Below are 18,492 nucleotides of genomic sequence, written 5' to 3'. Positions count from 1 at the left end.
GCCCAAATAGTGCTGTCTGTGGCTATGAAGGTGACAATCGCACTCCACTATTATGGCACTGGGTTATTCCAGGCAACCAAGGGGATCTCTGAATTACCACCCAGGGTGCCATCCAGGCAAGTGATGGTGGAGGAGAAACTCGCGATCGCCCCGTTTGGGGCGCTAACTTTTAAAAGTTGATATTAGCCAGGCGCTAATGCTTTTCAACTTTTAAAAAATTCGGGGTTTGCGCTCCAGGCAGCAGGCGGGGCGGTAGGTGTGCGGCGCTGCACAATGGGCCGTGCAGCGCTGCCGTGTTGGAAGGCTCCTTCACTCGCTTAAAGGGAAGGGCCATAGCTGCAGGCTCTGCAAGAGAAAAACTTAACTGGTCCCCGATAGCAGCCGTGATCCGGCCCGATCAGCCCGATGCACTGCAGCAGAATGCTGGGCTGATCAATCACTGGCGAAGAGAAATGAAAAAAAGATAAAGAGCATTTCACAATTTTTTTCACTTACCTCGGCCACCTCACCTTTAAGTATCGCCCTCGAAGCGCCCGGTCTCCCGATGAACGCCTCCTGCAGCTGCCGGTGTTGTCACCCAGCGATGCTGCAGGGGGTGGGACTGAAGTTCGGGTCTGGGGCGCTATGCACGGCGGTGACGTCACGATCTCCGGACGAAGGAGATCGGGGTGCAACGCCATACCGCCGCCACAAACCTCCCGCCGAATATAGCGTGAGTCAATTTTCTCGCCGCGCCCCCCGGAGGCGATAACGGGAGTCGCTAAGGAGGCCAATTTCTAGCCCGGTGCCTTCTGTTTAATTAATTAAACGAGTCTCAGTTGTTATGGGTGCACTGATGGGAAAAAAGCCCGTTCTTGGATGCACATATACGGCTGCACAACCATGTATTCATCAGGTGACTGATGCACCTTTCAGGAGAGCTGGGGAATTCATTCAGTTTAGCATCAGAGCAAATCAGCAGCAAGATAGAGCCATCTAGTTTTAGGGGGTTGCTGGCATCCCTGGGGCCTAGGGTGCAATAGATGGCACCTATATTGCTTTGTGTGCTCCTACAGTTAACCCCTTCACCTCACTCACTGATTGCATGTTGTCACACACAATCTGAACAAAGGATACTGCATGTAAACATGAGATTTGTAAAAAAAAACAAAATGCTGGACATACTGCGCAGGTCAGGCAGCATCTGTGGAGAGAGAAACAGAGTTAACGTTTCAGGTCGATGACCTTTGGTCAGAACTGGAAAAAGTTAGAAATGTAACAGATTTTAAGCAAGTGTAGGGGCAGGGAAAGGGGAGAAGGGAGGAAAGAACAAAATGGAAGGTCTGTGATAGGATGAAAGGCAGGAATGATTAAATGACAAAAGGTATGATAGTACAAAGTAAAAGGAGATGGTAATGGGACAAGTAAAGAAACAAAAATCTAGAAGAGGTGTAAATGGGAATGGCAAAATCAACAGCTGCCATGTGAAAAAATAGGAGCAGAGGTTATGGTCTGAAATTGTTGAACTCGATGTTGAGTCCAGAAGGCTGTAAAGTGCCTAATGAGGTGCTGTTCCTCGAGCTTACGTTGAGCTTCGTTGGAACAGTGTAAGAGGCCGAGGACAGAAAGGTCAGAGTGGGAGTGGAGCGGAGAATTAAAGTGACAGGCGACTGGAAGCTCAGGGTCATGCTTATGGACTGAATGGAGGTGTTCCGCAAAGCGGTTACCCAATCTGCGTTTGGTCTCCCCAATGTAGAGGAGACCGCATCATGAGCAGCGAATACAGTTTACTAAATTGCAAGAAGTACAAGTAAATTGCGGTTTCATCTGGAAGGAGTGTTTGTGAAGGAATAGCCATGATTCAGAGAAATACACAATACTATGAACAGAATTCTGATATTATTAATAAAAGACATACTGGGTTTAAAAGTCTGGAAAGCCTCAAAGAGACAAGTCTCAGCAGACACAGGCTGTAAACAGAAATACAGACTTCTGAGATAAAGATCAGTTGATAACAAAGTTGTAAACAAGCTTTGAAATGAGAATTAGTTAAATATACTAAAACAATGAAAGATTGATGCAAACCATTGGTGCTTCCGAAAGGTCTACGGTTTACAACGAACACAATGAGAAGGCCCAGTTTAAGGTGTTACAAACTAACACGTTGGAACAGAAACACAAACATTAAAAGAGGCATATCCCTTTGAAAACATCTGCTGGTCAAATAGTTTTATGTTAAACTTGTAAAACAGGAACCATAAGATTAAATATGCAACCAATTGAGATAGCTAGAAATGCATGAAACATTCAGTCAAAGTGTCTTTAATTTAGATATAGTAAAAACCATACCAACAACAAGACTTTGAAGGTATAACTTCAATAGGGACACCAAGCAATTGCATTGTGTTTGTATTGAACGTGGAGAATAAGGAAAGACACAATGTCTGCTAAAAAGCAGTTAAGCCAATATTAAGAAATTAATGAAGAATCTTCGATAAGAAAGACATCAAACAAAAACCATAGCTGTCATTGTTTTTATGATGGTTTTTGGAACACCTAAAGGTAGAGAAATAATTATGCATGCAATAGTAGAATAGATAGTAAATAGAAAGCATTCGAAAGAACCCACAAATTCTGTACACTCTTTTGTAAGGAGTTGCAGAATTCTGGGGGGTATTCCGGACCCTTATAATATACAGAAAGGTTACAGTCTAGTTCAACTTATTAAAAGTACTATACGGAGGATGGTAACATCTTTAGTCGTTCCTTTCCTTTAGGGAGAGATAGCCTGAACATTTAGACCCATTTAAGCATCTTATGGAATTCGGCTATCTCTAACTTAAGTTGAAAGTGGACGTCTGGGGAATACGCCTGATCTGGAATAGCCCAAAAGGGCTAGGTCTGTAATTATCCCTTCATGTTTAGGGCCCTGGAGAGCAGGAAGGGAGGAGGTAAAAGGGCAGGTGTTGCATCTCCTGTGCTTGCACGGGAAGGTGCCGTGGGAAGGGGAACGGGTGTTGCGGGTGATTGAGGAGTGGACCAGGGTGTCGTGGAGGGAGCAATCCCTTCGAAATGCTGAAAGGGGAGGGGATGGGAAGATGTGTTTGGTGGTGGGATCACGCTGGAGGTGGCGGAAATGGCAGAGGATGATCTGTTGAAAATGGAAGCTGGTGGGGAACCCTATCGTGGTTCTGGGAGAGAGGGGAAGGGGTGGAGAGCAGAAGTGCAGGAAATGGAATGAACACGGTCGAGGGCCATGTCAATCACGGTAGAGGGGAATCCTTGGTTGAGGAAAAAGGAAGACATATTGGAAGCACTAATATGGAAGGTGGCATCGTTACAACAGATGTGACAGAGACGGAGAAACTGGGAGAATGGAAGCAAAGTGAATGACATTTTCTAGTTCATGGCGAGAGCAGGAAACGGCACCGATATAGTCATCAAAAAGAGGTGAGGGAGGGGACCCGAATAGGACTGGAACAAAGAATATTCCACATATCCCACGAAAAGGCAGGCATAGCTGGGACCCAAAATAACAACAGAAAATGCTGGAAAAACTCAGCAGGCCAGGCAACATCAGTGGAGAGAAGTTAGAGTCGACGTTTCGGGTGAACCCTTTTTCAAAACTGGTTTTGAAAAAGTTTTGAAAAAGGGTTCACCCGAAACGTCGACTCTAACTTCTCTCCACGGATGTTGCCTGGCCTGCTGAGTTTTTCCAGCATTTTCTGTTGCTATTTCGGATTTCCAGCATCTGCAGTATTTTGCTATCATAGCTGGGACCCATGCGGGATCCCATAGCAACACCTTTAATTTGGAGGAAGTGAGTGGAGTCAAAGGCGAAGTTGTTCAATGTGAGAACAAGTTCAGCCAGGCGAAGGAGGGTGGTACTGGAAGGGGACTGGTTGGGCCTCTGTTCAAGGAAGAAGCGGAGCGCCCTCAGGCCGTCCTGGTGGGGGATGGCGGTGTAGAGTGATTGGACGTCCATAGTGAAAAGGAGACGGTTGGGGTCAGGAAACTGGAAACTGTTAAAGTGGCGGAGGGCATTGGAAGAGTCGCGGATGTAGGTGGGAAGAGACTGGACAAGGGGAGAGAAAATAGAGTTGAGATAGGAAGAAATCAGTTCCGTGGGGCAAGAACAGGCTGAAACGATGGGTCTACTAGGGCAGTCTTGTTTGTGGGTCTTGGGAAGGAGGAAGAAGCAGGCTGTGTGGGGTTCGGAAACTATGAGGTTGGCGACCGTGGAGGGAAGATCTCCAGAGGAGATGAGGTCAGTGACAGTGTTGGAAATGATGGCTTGATGTTCAGTAGTGGGGTTACGGTCCAGGAAGAGGTAGGAGGAGGTGTCAGAGAGTTGGCATTCAGCCTCCGCAAGGTAGAGATTGGTTCACCAAACAACAATAGGGCCACCCTTATCAGCAGGTTGGATCTGAGAGAACGGAGTGCTGCAAGTTCAGAGGGAGGTAGGATGGAGTGAGTGAGGGAGCAGAGAAATTGAGATGGTCGCTGTCACGCCAGCAGTTCGCAATGAAAAGATCTAGAGAGGGTAAGAGGCCAGAGGGAGGGGTCCAGGTAGAATGAGAATTCTGAAAATGGGAGAAAGGGTCAGCTGTGCGGGGGGAAGACTTCTGGCCAAAGAAGTGGGCACAGAGACGAAGGTGACGGAAAAAGAGCTCAGTGCTGTGCTGAGCTCAAAATTCATTGAGGAGAGGGCGTAAGGGGATGAAGCTAAGGCCTTTGCTGAGGACTGATCGTTCGGGGTCAGAGAAGGGAAGGTCAGAGGGGATAGTGAAAACACAACAGGGGGTGAGATGGGAAGAAGGGATGGGGGTCAGAGGAAAGTGAAGGGGAAGAAGGTTCCAGAGGGGCGTTGGTGTCCAGGAGTTGTTGAAGCTTGAGATCCTTGACACCTGAAAGGAAGAAAAAAAGTTTTGTTAAAGCGCTGGATGAGGCGAAGGGTGAAATGGAACTGCGGACCAGGACAGCTTTGAGATAGAGTGTGTCGGTGTTGCTGAAGAGAGAGGTCGAGAGCGTGCATTGTCCGATATGTCTTCCTTTATCCTCAACCGAGGATTTCCCTTTGCCGTGGTTGACATGGCCCTCGACCATGTCCATTCCATTTCCCGCACTTCTGCTCTCACCCCTTCCCCTCCCTCCCAGAACCACAACAGGGTTCCCCTTTCACCCCACCAGCCGCCACATTCAATGGATCATCCTCCGCCATCTCCAGTGTGATCTCACCACACAAAACACATCTTCCTCTCCCCTTCCCTTTCAGCATTCCGAAGGGACCGCTCCCTCCATGACACTCTGGTCCACTCCTCAATCACCCTCAACACCCCTTCCTCTTCCCACGGCACCTTCCCATGCAAGCGCAGGAGATGCAACACCTGCCCTTTTACCTCCTCCCATCCCACTGTCCAGGGCCCCAAACACTTCTTCCAGGTGAAACAGCGATTTACTTGTACTTCTTGCAATTTAGTATACTGTATTCACTGCTCTACATTGGGGACGCCAAACGCAGATTGGGTGACCACTTTGCGGAACACCTCTGTTCAGTTCGTAAGCGTGACCCTGAGTTTCCTGTTGCCTGTCACTTTAATTTTCCGCTCCACTCCCACTCTGACCTCTCTGTCCTCGGCCTCTTACACTGTTCCAACGAAGCTCAACATAAGCTCGAGGAACAGCACCTCATCCTATCACAGATGTTCTTTCCTCCCCTTCTTCCTTTCCCCGCCCCTGCACTTGCTTAAAATCTGTTACATCTCTAATTTTTTCCAGTTCTGACGAAAGGTCATTGACCTGACTCCGTTTCGCTCTCCACAGATGCTGCCTGACCTGCTGAGTATTTCCAGCACTTTCTGTTTTTATTTCAGACTTCCAGCATTCGCAGTATTTTGCTTTTGTGTGAGATTTGTAAAAGTTGCCTAGATGTGTTCATCCTTTAGAATTTGGCCCTCCCTATGGACTGGAAAAAGGTCCGGAAGAAGTTGCATGACTTGAGAATGAGCATGAATGTAATCACGGCCATTGTACTAACGGACTAAATTAGCTAAAAGTATAAAAGTTTAGCAGTTATTAGATGTCAGCATGAGGACACTGATTGGTCTTCGGGCCTCCAGAGGCAGCTTGCCGATTGCCACGGAACCAATTTGGATCAGCTGCCTCGCCCGCAGCGGCTCTCAGAGAAGCTTTCCATGCTACTTGCCACACGCTCCTGAACTGCCAGCACTATCCTCATTTACTTGTCTGTTTGCAGAAGAAATTGGTGCACAATACCCGCCAAAAGCAGACCATCGGAAGGTCATCTCCACCATTAAACCCCTCATCTCCTTCAAGGATTAGGCCATAAAGTTCATGGGCACTCACTCGGCTATTGCTGTGGCAGATGGTGAAGTAGGTGGTATCTTGCCAGCACTAGGTTCGTAACTGAGCACCTACACTGTCGTCCTGACTGCACTGTAAAGCATCACACACACCCAAACTCCAGCCCCCTTTCTCGGTCTCCTCAATTCCGATGGAATAATGCTCACCCATTCTTACCTTCTACCATCTTTTCCTGCAGATCCACTATGGTAGCGGGACGCACAGCTGGAGGAAGATTATTATGATGATGATAGCATTAAGGAGGAGGAGGAGGAGGAGAAGGACCTGGGGAGTTTTTTCTCCTTTGTCAAGTATAGAGATAATGGTGCTGAGGAGGAGGAGGGGGGAACCAGTTCATTCATCATATCCAGTTGCTTTTTCCCATCTTCCTCTGCCCGAACTCCTTCCAACTTATCATGTGGCACTTGCTTTCCCACTCCAAAACAGAACAGAACACCTTTGTTATTCATGGAGATTACAGTCAGACACGAAAGGGAGCATTCATTTGGTGCTGATTTATTCACTCAGGTGATGATTATTGGCAAAGTTATGTTGGGGCAACAAGAGCTGATGCGTTGTCATGTGGGACAGTCTGTAGAGGTTTGAGGGAATGTCTTTATTGACCAATGGACGAGAAGGAGTCACTCTGAGAAGGAGATCAGGATGTGATGTCCCGGTAGACTAAATGTCGTAGTGAAGACTTTGAGATTTTCTGCTCTCTAATGCCCTTTGCAGCTGTCAGCAAGGCCTCCTCTGAGTGGATGTTGTCTATATGTTCTGGCCCCTGCCGTTCAGGATCTTCTGGAGCCAGCATCTCCTCTTTAGCCAGATCAAACCCCAGCCCTTCCTGATAGGTACAGCAGGTGATGACAATTCTGGAAACGCTATGTGGCACATACCATAGCGCTCCATCTGACTTATGTATCGATAGCGTGCTTTCAGCACTCCAATGGACCTCTCAATCACCAGCCTGAGCAGTGCTGCATGGGCTACATTATTCCACTCCTCTTCTGTGTTCTGATTACTCGGAATGGGGTCATCAGCCATGGCAACAGCTATGCCTTGTCGCCCAGTAGCCATTTGGTGATATCATAGAACTATAAAACCATAAAATGATACAGCACAGAAGGAGTCTATACGGCCCATCGTGCCTGTGCTGGCTCTTTGAAAGAGCTATCCAATTCGTCCCACTCCCCTGCTCTTTCCCTACAGCTCTGCAAATTTTTCCACTTCAAGTATTTAACCAATTCCCTTTTGAAAATTATTATTGAATTTGCTTCTAGCACCCTTTCAAGCAGTGCACTCCAGATCATAACAACTTGCTGCGTAAATTTCTTTTCCTCATGTCGCCTCTGGTTCTTTTGCCAATTACCTTAAATCTGTGTCCTTTGGTTACCGACCCTCCTGCCACTGCAAACAGTTTTTCCTTATTTATTCTTTCAAAACCCTTCATGATTTTGAACACCGCTATCAAATCTCCCCTTAACCTTCTCCGCTCTAAGGAGAACAACTCCAGTTTCTCCAGTCTATCCACATAACTGAAGTCTTTCATCCCTGGTACCATTCTAGTAAATCCCTTCTGCAACCTCTGTAAGGCCTTGACATTCTTCCTAAAGTTTGATGCCCAGAATTGGACACAATACTCCAGCTGGGGCCTAACCAGTGTTTTATAAAGGTTTAGCATTACTTTCTTGCTTTTGTACTCTATGGGGGTGATTTTCATTCAGAAGTCGGGAAGGAGGCGGGACTACAACTTTCGGGGTTGTAGTCCCGCCTACATCGACGTCCGGCCAATCCACGCGATTTTAACTTGATTGACCTTGTTGAGCCCGCCCAGCGGGCTCAGCAGGCCAATTAAGGGCCACCCGGCAACAGGTGACGTCACAGACTGAAATTTCATCTGTCAAGATGCGTTGACAGATGAAATATCAGTGTTTCACAGCTGTTTGAAGCTGTCAAACACTGACAGTCTTACTTCTAACCTGAGTCCTTCTACACAGACTCAGTTAGAAATCTCACTGGCACAGAAAGCTGCAGGCTGTCACTTTTGACAGATCGCAGCCATTCTGCTTTCTGTGTCGGTTAGATGATGGACTCCCGAAGCCTAGAGGAAGGAAGGCTGAAAAGGTAAGTACAGGTAATTTAAACTTCTTTACACTCTTTACACACACCAAACACACTTACCTTTGCACTCATGCACCCATCACTCACCTGAACACCGACATCTCGACCCCTCCAAGTCCTTCAACCCGACGGCCCGACTCCTCTAACTTGGCGTGGTTTGTAGCCGTCGGGAATTCCACACTTCAAGCTTTAAAATAGGGATTAGGCTAAAAACTGCCTGTTAACTACCTGTTAACAGGCAGTTAATTGGCACTAATCCCTTCCTGCCTTAGGTAGGTGGGTCCCAGTGCGGGGCGGGTACCCGCCTCCTTTGAAACTTACATGGAGGCGGGTTGGGGGCAGGGTGGTGTCGGGACCCCCGAATTCGGGACTTTAACCCCCCGCACGCCTCCAATCCCGACTCCACGGGTCAATGAAAATCGACCCCTATGCCTCTACTTAGAAAGCCAAAGATCCTGTATGCCTTTTTAATAGCATTCACAAGCTTGCCACCTTCAAAGTATGTCTCTTTTTTCCTGCAACCCCTTTATAATTGTACCATTTAGATTATGTTGTTTCTCCTCATTCTTCCTACCAAAATGAATCATAGAATTACATAGAATGTACAGCACAGAAACAGGCCATTTGACCCAACTTGGCTGTGCTGGCATTTATACCCCACACGGTCTCCTCCCATTCCATCTACCTCATCTCAGCCTTTCAGCATATCTTTCTATTCCCTTTTCTCTCAAGTGCTCATCTAGTTTCCTTTTGAAAGCAGTTAAGCTATTTGTTTCAACCACTTCCTGTGGTAGCGAGTTCCACATTCTAACAGCTCTCTGATTAAAGAAATTTCTCCATATTTCCCTATTGGATTTATTATAAACTATCTTGTATTTATAGCCCCTAGATTTGGATTTTCCCACATCTAACCTGTCCAACCCATTCATAATTTGAAAGACCTCTATCAGGTCACCTGTAAGTCTGCACTTTTCTAAAGAAAAAAGCCCCAACCTGTTCTATCTTTCCCAATAGCAGTAATCTCTCAGTTCTGGTACCATCCTTGTAAATCTTTTTTTGCACTTTCTCCATGTTTCTATATCATTTTTATGCTTTGGAGATCAGAATTGTACACAGTACTCTAAGTGCGGCCTGACCAGGATCCTATACAAGTTCAACATAACTTCACTTCTTTTGAATTCTATACCCCTAGAAATAAATACCAGTGCTTGGTTAGTATTTTTAATTGCTTTGCTGACCTGCAATGCTGGTTTTAATGATTTGTTCATCAGTATCCCTAGATCCCTCTTCTACCTCATTCAGTTTTTTATTTCTAAGGTGTAAGTTATGTTTCTATTTTTCCAACCAAAGTGCATCACCTTACATTTATCTATTAAAGATCATTTGCCATTTAACTGCCAAGTCTGCAAGTTTTCTAATGTCTTCTTGTATTATGTTGCATTCTTCCTCAGTGTTAGCTATACCCCCCAGTTTATTATCACCTTCACATTTTGATACTGAGTTACTTGTTCCTAAGTCCAAACATTAATGTAATAGTGGTCCCAGCACTGATCCTTGTAGAACACCGTTTTCTACCTTCCTCCAATCTGAATAATTAGCCTTTACCCTAATTTCTGCTTTCTATTTTTTAGCCAATTTGCTATCCATTCAGCTATTTGTCCCCTGACTCCACATGCCCTAACCTTTGTCATGAACCTACCATGCGGTACCTTATCAAAGGTCTTTTGAAAGTCCAAGTATATGCCATCTACTGCATTACTTTTGTCTACGCTTTCCATTACCTCTTCAAAGAATTCTATCAGGTTAGTTAAGCATGACTTAGCCTTTCGGAATCCATGCTAACTATTTTTATTATTTTTTCTGTCTCTAGATGCTCTTCTATCACTTCTTTTAGTATAGATTCCAGTATCTTTTCTGTCACTGATGTTAAGCGGAAAGGGCTGTAGTTTGCAGATTTTGTTCAATCTCCCTTTTTTGTATATAGGAACATCAGCTGTCTGACAGTTCTCTGGCACTATCCCCTCATCTATGAAATTTTTATATATATATATATATATATAAACTAGTGCCTCTGCTATCTCCTCCCTACTTTCCTTGAGTATGTCATAGTCATGGAGTCATAACGGCACAGAAGGAGGCCATTCGGCCCACCGAGTCCATGCCAGCTCTCTATATAGCAATCCTGTCAGTCCCATTCCCCCGCTCTATCCCCGTAGCCCTGCAAGTTTACTTCCCTCAAGTGCCTATCCAATTTCTGCTTCCACCACCCTCGTCGGCAGCGAGTTCCAGGTCATTACCACTCACTGCGTAAAAATGTTCTCTCTCACATCCCCCCTGTATCTCTTGCCCAAAACCTTAAATCTGTGTCACCATGTCCTTGTACCATCAGCTAATGGGAACAGCCTTTCTCTGTCTACCTTATCCAAACCCGTCATAATCTTGTACACCTCGATCAAATCTCCCCTCAACCTCCTTTGCTCCAACCTAAGCTAAAATCCCTCATCCCTGGAACCATTCTGGTAATTCTCCTCTGCACCCTCTCAAGGATCTTCACATCCTTCCTAAAGTGTGGTGACCAGAACTGGATGCAATACTCTAGTTATGGCCTAACCAGAGTTTTATAAAGGTTCAGCATAACTTCCCTGCTTTTGTACTCAATACCTCTATTTATGAAGCCCAAGATCCCATACGCTTTGCTAACTACTCTCTCAATATGTCCTGCCACCTTCAAAGATTTATGCACATGAACCCCCAGGTCCCTCTGTCCCTACACACTCTTTAGAACTGTGCCATTACGTCTATATTGCCTCTCCCCATTCCTTCTGCCAAAATGCATCACCTCACACTTCTCTGTATTAAATTCCATCTGCCACTTGTCTGCCCATTCTGCTAGTCTTTCTATGTCCTGTTGCAGTCAATTGGTATCATCCTCACTGTTTGCCACACATCCAAGTTTGGTATCATAGGCAAATTTTGAAATTTTACTCTGTATTCCAATATCCAAGTCATTTATATATATCAAAAAAAGCAGTGGTCCTAGCACTGACCCTTGGGGAACACCACTGTCTACCATCCTCTAGTCTGAAAAACAACCATTTACCATGACTCACTGTTTTCTGCCCTTAAGCCAATTTCTTATCCAAGCAGACACTGACCCTCCTATTCCATGAGCCTTAATTTTGTTAACCAGCCTTTTATGTGGTACTTTGTCAAATGCTTCCTTAAAATCCATATAGACAACATCCACTGCATTCCCTTCATCAACCTTCTCTGTTACTTCGCCAAAAAATTCAATTAGTCAAACACGATCTGCCTTTTACGAATCTGTGCAGGCTCTCCTTAATTAACTTAAAGCTCTCCAAGTGCCTGTTAATTTTTCCCCCGATTATTGTTTCTAAAACCTTACCCACCACTGATGTTAAACTGACCGGCCTGTAGTTACAGGAAACTTTCTGGTATCCGGCACCGACGGGACCGAGCTGGTGCCGTTAGATCAAAACTGCCGTAGAAACCAGCGCTAATGTTAAAACATACGGAGCTCAGAGCTCCGTGTGAAGCAACAAACCCTGCTTCAAAACAGTCGGCGCAGCTTGCAAGCGTCTAGCTGAAGCTGTTGCTTAGCTACAGGGATGCTTGCAGAGCCAGGACTGGAGAAAAGAAGCAACGAAAAGAAAAAAAATTATCTGAACCGACTCCTGAATTTTGCCGGTAGATAGAGCTTTCCGGACATTTAACCTCCGGATAAACGAAAGTTTCCTGTACTAGGATTGTATGGGTGCAGACCTGGGGTTTTATCCTCTTTTAGTTTTGCCAGTATGGCAATTATTTTCTCCCTTTCTATCCCAACTGTATTAATATTCTTTTTAAGCTCATCCTCTAGTGATGGGTCTATTTCTTTATCTTCTTTAGTAAAAACTGAGGTGAAGTAGTTATTCAATGCTTCCACCATTTCTCTGTCATTACCTGTGCGTTTATCTTGCTCATCCTTTGGTGGCCCTATCCCTACTTCACACTTCTCTGCATTAAATTTAATCTGCCATGTGTCTCACCATTTCACCTATCTGTCTCTGTCCTCCTGAAGTCCGTTACTATCCTCCTCACTGTTCACTACATTTCCGAGTTTCAGGTCATCTGCAAACATTGAAATTATGCCCTGTATACCCAAATCCAGGTGGTTAATATATATCAAAAAGAACAGTGGTCCCAACACCAACCCCTGGGGGACACCACTGCACACTTCACTCCAGTCTGAAAAACAACCGTTCACCAATACTTTCTGACCCTTAGCCAATTTCGTATCCACGCAGCCACTGCCCCTTTAATCTCATGGGTTTCAATTTTGCTAACAAGTGGTACTTTATCAAATGCATTTTGTACACAACATCAACTGCACTACCCTTATCAACATTCTCTGTTACTTCATCAAAGAACTCAATCAAGTTAATCAAACACAATTTGCCTTTAACAAATCCATTCTGACATTCATTTATTAACCCATACTTTTACAAGTGCCAATTAATTTTGACCCGGATTAATGTCTCTAAAAGTCTACCACCGCCGATGTTAGGCTGGCTGGCCTATAGTTGCCAGGTTTAACCCTCTCCCTAGAAAAGATCGGGGAGTGCCGAATGCCGGAGGATGAAAGTATCATGGCATATCAGGTGTTGACATGAATAATCTTCTGAATGGTGTCACAAACTATCTGCACATTCATAAAGTGGAATGCCTTCCTGTTCACATAGGTGAGGGAGTGCTCTTTGGGTGCCTTCAATGCGATGTGGGTGCCATCAATGGCACCTTGTACCTTGGGAAAGCCATCAACCTTCTAGAAATGTGTGACCTTTTCTCACTGGTGGCTGGCTGTGATGTCAAAGCTTATGAAGTGGGCTGCACTTCTGTACTGGGTGTTAGTGACCCTTGTGTATGCATGCCTTCACTGCTCCCTGGTTTATGCAGAGCTTCCTTATGGCTGCCTGAAAGGAGCTTGAGCCATAAAAGTTGAGTTTGCAAACAGACACCCTTTATTGACCAGCATAAAGGCATATCATGTTTATCATGAACCCAAACCAATAGTGGGAGAGCAAAGCAAGTTTTTGGCTTCCCCGGGTCTCCAGACTATGAACATACCAAAAGGGCGAAAAGGACCATTTGACAGCCACCAGGTCTAAATAAATCAATACAGTAGTTAAATTTACTATTTAACAGTAACTAACTCCTGTCTCTGACCATTTTGATTCACATTAAATCTGGCATTGTCAGTTGACTGGCATTAACAAGACCTAGATTACATATACCTTAATTTTTAAAGAAAATGTTGTTAATGCTTCAGATATCTTTTTGATAATTGGAACAAAACTCTGAACAGCGCAACACTCTATTAATTTGTGCTTTGTTCAAATATATAAATATTGAATATTATTTAATTTAAACCAAAGATAAAGTCTATCCCTGGAAATGCTCAAACTGCATCACTTGGATTGCTCCACCACCCAGCTCTGATACCGAGCATCACCATGTCCTTCTACACAGCCGTTCTGGCATACTGCTGTAGTTCAGTGGAACGGCTAGGTGCAGACCTGGATATGCCAGGTCTCATTCCTTCATCGTTGCTGGGTCAAAATCCAGAAAACTCCCTACCTAACAGCACTATGCAAGCACTTTCAACACATGGACTGCAGCGGTTCAAGAAGGCGGCCCACCACCAATGTACCATCTAAGCTGCGCAGCCGCGGTCCTGCACAGGCCACTCACTGGCTTCTCCATTGTAAATACCGAGCATACGCAGAAATTTAAAGGGACCGCACACTAAAAGAAACAGACAGTGCAGAATAAAGCGTAGCTTACAGGGAACATTGCCCACCACCATCTTCTCAAGAGCAACTAGGGATAGGCAATAAATGCTGGCCTTGCTAGTGACGCCCATATCCCGCAAATTAATATAAAACCAGACAAAGGTAAAATAAAATACACCAAACTTATGCATTCAACACAACTTTTTTTAACCATCTTCATAATTGGTTAATTGTTCATTCAAACTAGTTTTTGATACACCTACACAATTCATTTCCCAATTAATTATAATCATAATGTGCACAGGTAAAATCTTACCATGACTGTAGCATGACGGAGAAGCAGTTCTTGGCCTGGCCCCTGTGCTTTTATCAAAAGATGAGCATGATACCGATGATGTATGCTTTTTCTCTAACTGACTTCTGTCACACTAATAAAAACAAAAAGTGCTTTGTAATTATAATGCTGACATTTTTATATTATTTTCTAAATTTTGACAAACAAAATATCTATGATGCAATTAAGTCAATCTCTGATTCAATTTTCATACCTCAATCTAAAGAACTCTACTGTGTAATGAATTATCTTGTTGGTGACCTGAGCAACAAGATTGTGGCCTGCTGAGATAACATACTGGTAGTGCAATAAGGGTTAAGGGCTAAAAATTGAGTTGGGGCGCTAACTTCGCCGGGGCACTACTCCCGGAAAAATTAGTGCCCCCGCACCGGAAATTGAGTGGTTGTGCCCCAAAAGGGAAGTGGGGCGCTACTGGAAGCACCCCGCATCCCTCTTGGGGTGCTGCGAGTCAATATCGCGGCGCTATGTGCCGCAGCGCCAGTGGAGGGGCCTTGTGCAGTGCGATCCGGGGCCCAGTTGGGCCCGCGGGGATCGGGAGTGCCGGCACTCCGCAGGGGGGCCGTTCAGGAGGCTGGGACGGGAGCACAGGCAGGTGCTGGCAGGCAGCCGCAACAAAAATGGCCATCCCGCACCTCGCACCATAAATTGCGCCTCCCCGGCCTCAGGTAGGCCCCCTTGACCCCGTTGGACATAGCGTCCGGTGGTAAGTCAGGGGGCGCTCCCGAAGATCGCCGCTGCTAACCTCCCGCTGAATTTTGCGGGAGGCGTGGGCAGCGCCGCGCCCGGGCGCTAGTTGCTTTGTGCCCTGTTAGCGCCCTCCTAGGGCGCTAACGGGAGGCGCAAAGCAACCCAATTTTCCCCCCTAAATGTTTGAAAAAGGATAATATCCTATCAGATAGGTGCAATCTCACTTGTACCAAACAAGTACATCTTCCAGCATCACAATATTTGTATTATTATAGTATTGTCTCTCAAAACAACAGCAGCATCAAAAGGGTCATCAGAAAATATGTTGCTCTGGCCAGTACATTTTCCCCATGCACAATAATGCTTCCATTTCTCTTCCAATTAACCTTGAAAAGTAAGAATTTCTTTTGGTACCCATTTTCTGTTATTTTCCTAACAAATTCTGGGCACCATACTTTAGGAAGGATGTCAAGGCCTTGGAGAGGGTGCAGAGGAGATTTATTAGAATGGTACCAGGGATGAGGGACTTCAGTTATGTGCAGAGACTAGAGAAACTGGGATTGTTGTCTTTAGAGCAGAGAAGGTTAAGGGAGATTTAATAGAGATGTTCAAAATCATGAAGCATTTTGATACAGTAAATAAGGAAGAAACTGTTTCCAGTGGCAAAATGGTCAGTAACCAAAGGACACAGATTTAAAGTAATTGGCAAAAGAGCCAGAGGTGACGCAGCGAGTTATTATATGGAATGTGTCATAAATCTCATCATCGAGAAACTACCTATGAAATAACACTGGACGGCCAGCTGGTGGCGCCGTCCAAGGAGTATAAATACTCAGGCATTGGCCCCAGTTTGCCAGGGACATTTTGTAAAGACAAGGGAGCTAGTGGATACAACTAGACTTCCATGTTCCGAAATAAGTTGATTAAAGCCTTGCTTTACGCTCAAACCAAGTGCATAGTGAGCTTTATTACGTCAGAATGCACTGCCTAAAAGGGTTGTGCAAGTAGATTCAATAGTAACTTTAAGTATTTATCAATTCCATTTTGAAAATGAAGAAAATTGCAGGGCTATGGGGAAAGAGCAGGGGCATGGGACTAATTGATAGCTCGTTCAAAGAGCCAGCACAGGCACAATGGGACAAATGGCCATCTTCTATTCTGTAAGATTCTATGATTCTATGTACCGTGAAAATATACTCATGTGAAGTGTGGTTAACTCCCAATCCCAATGCAAAATACAGGAAACTTTCTGGTATCCGGCACTGACGGGACCGAGCTGGTGCCATTAGATCAAAACTGCCGTATAAAACAACTCCAATGTTGAAACATACAGAGCTTTTCAGCTCCGTGTGAATCAACAAACCCTGTTGCTTAGCAACAGCTTCAAAACAGTCGGTTGCAGCTGCAAGTGTCTCTAGCTGAAGCTGTTGCTTAGCTACAGACCTTGCAGAGCCTGACTGGGAAAAAAAAAGCAACGAGAAGTAAAAAAACTTATAGAAAACAGCTCCTGAATTTTGCCGGTAGATAGAGCTTTCTGGACCGGTTAAACGAAAGTTTCCTGTAATCTATTACTCTGAGCAGTAATATTGTGCACTTATACTGATTGTGTTCCAGATGTGTAGATTTTTGGCCTAGATTATTTATTTTAAGATTGTGAAATGTGGAACCCATAACTGCCTGATTCAGAACTGAAAGTACTACTGCTGAGTGAAGGCTGGAGCTCATACCTCAATCGGATTTTCTTCTTATAAAGATATGTTTCACACAGTTATGCCTAGAGCTGCGCATTTGTACCACGAGATGGACATAAACTCCGAAAGCTGAAGATGCTCGTACTTTTACCTACAGCAGTACTATTTTGGCAGCCTTACAGCTCTAAGTCACCTTATTAATCTTCCTCCTGGATGATAGTAAGTATATGCTTCAGTTTCCCACCTTTTTATGTTTAAATAAATGAGTCATTAAATTTTTCTGAGTGTTTTTCTCATTTCAAGATCAATTTTGCAGGCTCTTTCTGCTACCTCCCCTTGCCCCACAGCACCGGAGTTTCTTCATCCAGGGACTCCTTCAGCCTCTGTGTCAGTGCCTAAATAGTTCTTATCTGAATGCTTTCTTTAGCAGAAGCTCTGGTTTCTGTTTCTCAGTTTTGTGTGCCGCTTACCTACGGGGTTTTTTAGTACCTGTGTGAGTTCCACTACTCCTGTGTTAATCTTTTAGTATGCAGTTGGCATTTATTAGCTTAATAACATGTAGTTTCCAACATGCACTACTTTTGGGGGAGGGGATGCATCTCTTTCGTTTCTTTGCTTTTGAATGTACTCAGGGGAATTTGTTTTATCCTGATTGTGGCCAACGCCATGGGAGATCCACCAGCCTTATGTTATAAATTATTGAGTGAAAATGACTAGGTGTGGAATGTGTGAAGACTGCTTTGAAGAATCTATCTAACATATTTGCTGCATTCTGATCTTCTACAGTCTTTCTTCCAAACATAAGCTTTTTAATGAACTTATTTGGTCTTTCATAGTCCATATACTTTGGGGGAGAAATTCGGTATTGCCCTGTTTGGGGGTGCTAATTTTTGAAATCGTGAAAAGTTAGCGCCAGGCGCTAATGCTTCTGAACTTCCCCTAAATTGGCTGTTAGTGCTCCTGGAAAACTGGAGCGCTAAATCAAGCGCTAATGACCTAAGCAGGGCGCTGCAGGGGCGGTACCAGGAGAGCGATAATGAATTTTAGGTGCAATGCAATTGGGAATGATCCTTCACACTGGCCCCTTCCAGCTCTTAAAGGGGAGGTTGCATCATCTCTCACAACTGGAGGAGCGAGTGCTGCGACTCATTGGGCAGCAGGTGGTGGGTGCTGTGGCCGTCGGTAACGTCAACCCCCTTGGGGGCAACAACGGTATGTTCATCCCCTCCTTCTCTCATCCCACTTCCCCCTCACACCACAAGCCTTTCCCACTTTCCAGCTCCTGATACTGTCTGCATTCCTTGCTTGCTTCCTGCCCCCCTGCCCTCAACTTAACATGAGTCTTGTGCCTTTATGCTTTCAGAGAATCAGCAACCAGGTGAGCAGCCTTTCCCCCAGCCTCCCACTGAGAGTGAGCAAGATGAGGAGGAGGAGCAAAGCACCACGTCACTGCATCTCTCACCCGCAGGCACCACCTCATATACTGGCACTACGCGATCTT

The 18,492-nt window shown here is 45.1% G+C and overlaps 1 protein-coding gene across 3 annotated transcripts in view; it reads right to left on the bottom strand.

Moving 5' to 3' along the window:
- Positions 1-18,492, bottom strand: part of LOC147124236 (spermatogenesis-associated protein 6-like) — a 122,098-nt gene that overhangs the window by 29,303 nt on the left and 74,303 nt on the right. For all 3 annotated transcript variants that reach the window (XM_085984167.1, XM_085984159.1, XM_085984163.1), the window contains exon 10: positions 14,575-14,686. In XM_085984167.1, coding sequence (XP_085840293.1) covers positions 14,575-14,686 — 112 coding nt within the window. The remainder of the gene's footprint in view (positions 1-14,574; positions 14,687-18,492) is intronic.

This window comes from Somniosus microcephalus, chromosome 1 (assembly GCF_052327205.1).
Source record: "Somniosus microcephalus isolate GS21.2 chromosome 1, FLI_Smic_1.0, whole genome shotgun sequence".
Taxonomy (NCBI): domain Eukaryota; kingdom Metazoa; phylum Chordata; class Chondrichthyes; order Squaliformes; family Somniosidae; genus Somniosus; species Somniosus microcephalus.
This window is presented reverse-complemented; position numbering and strand designations above follow the sequence as displayed.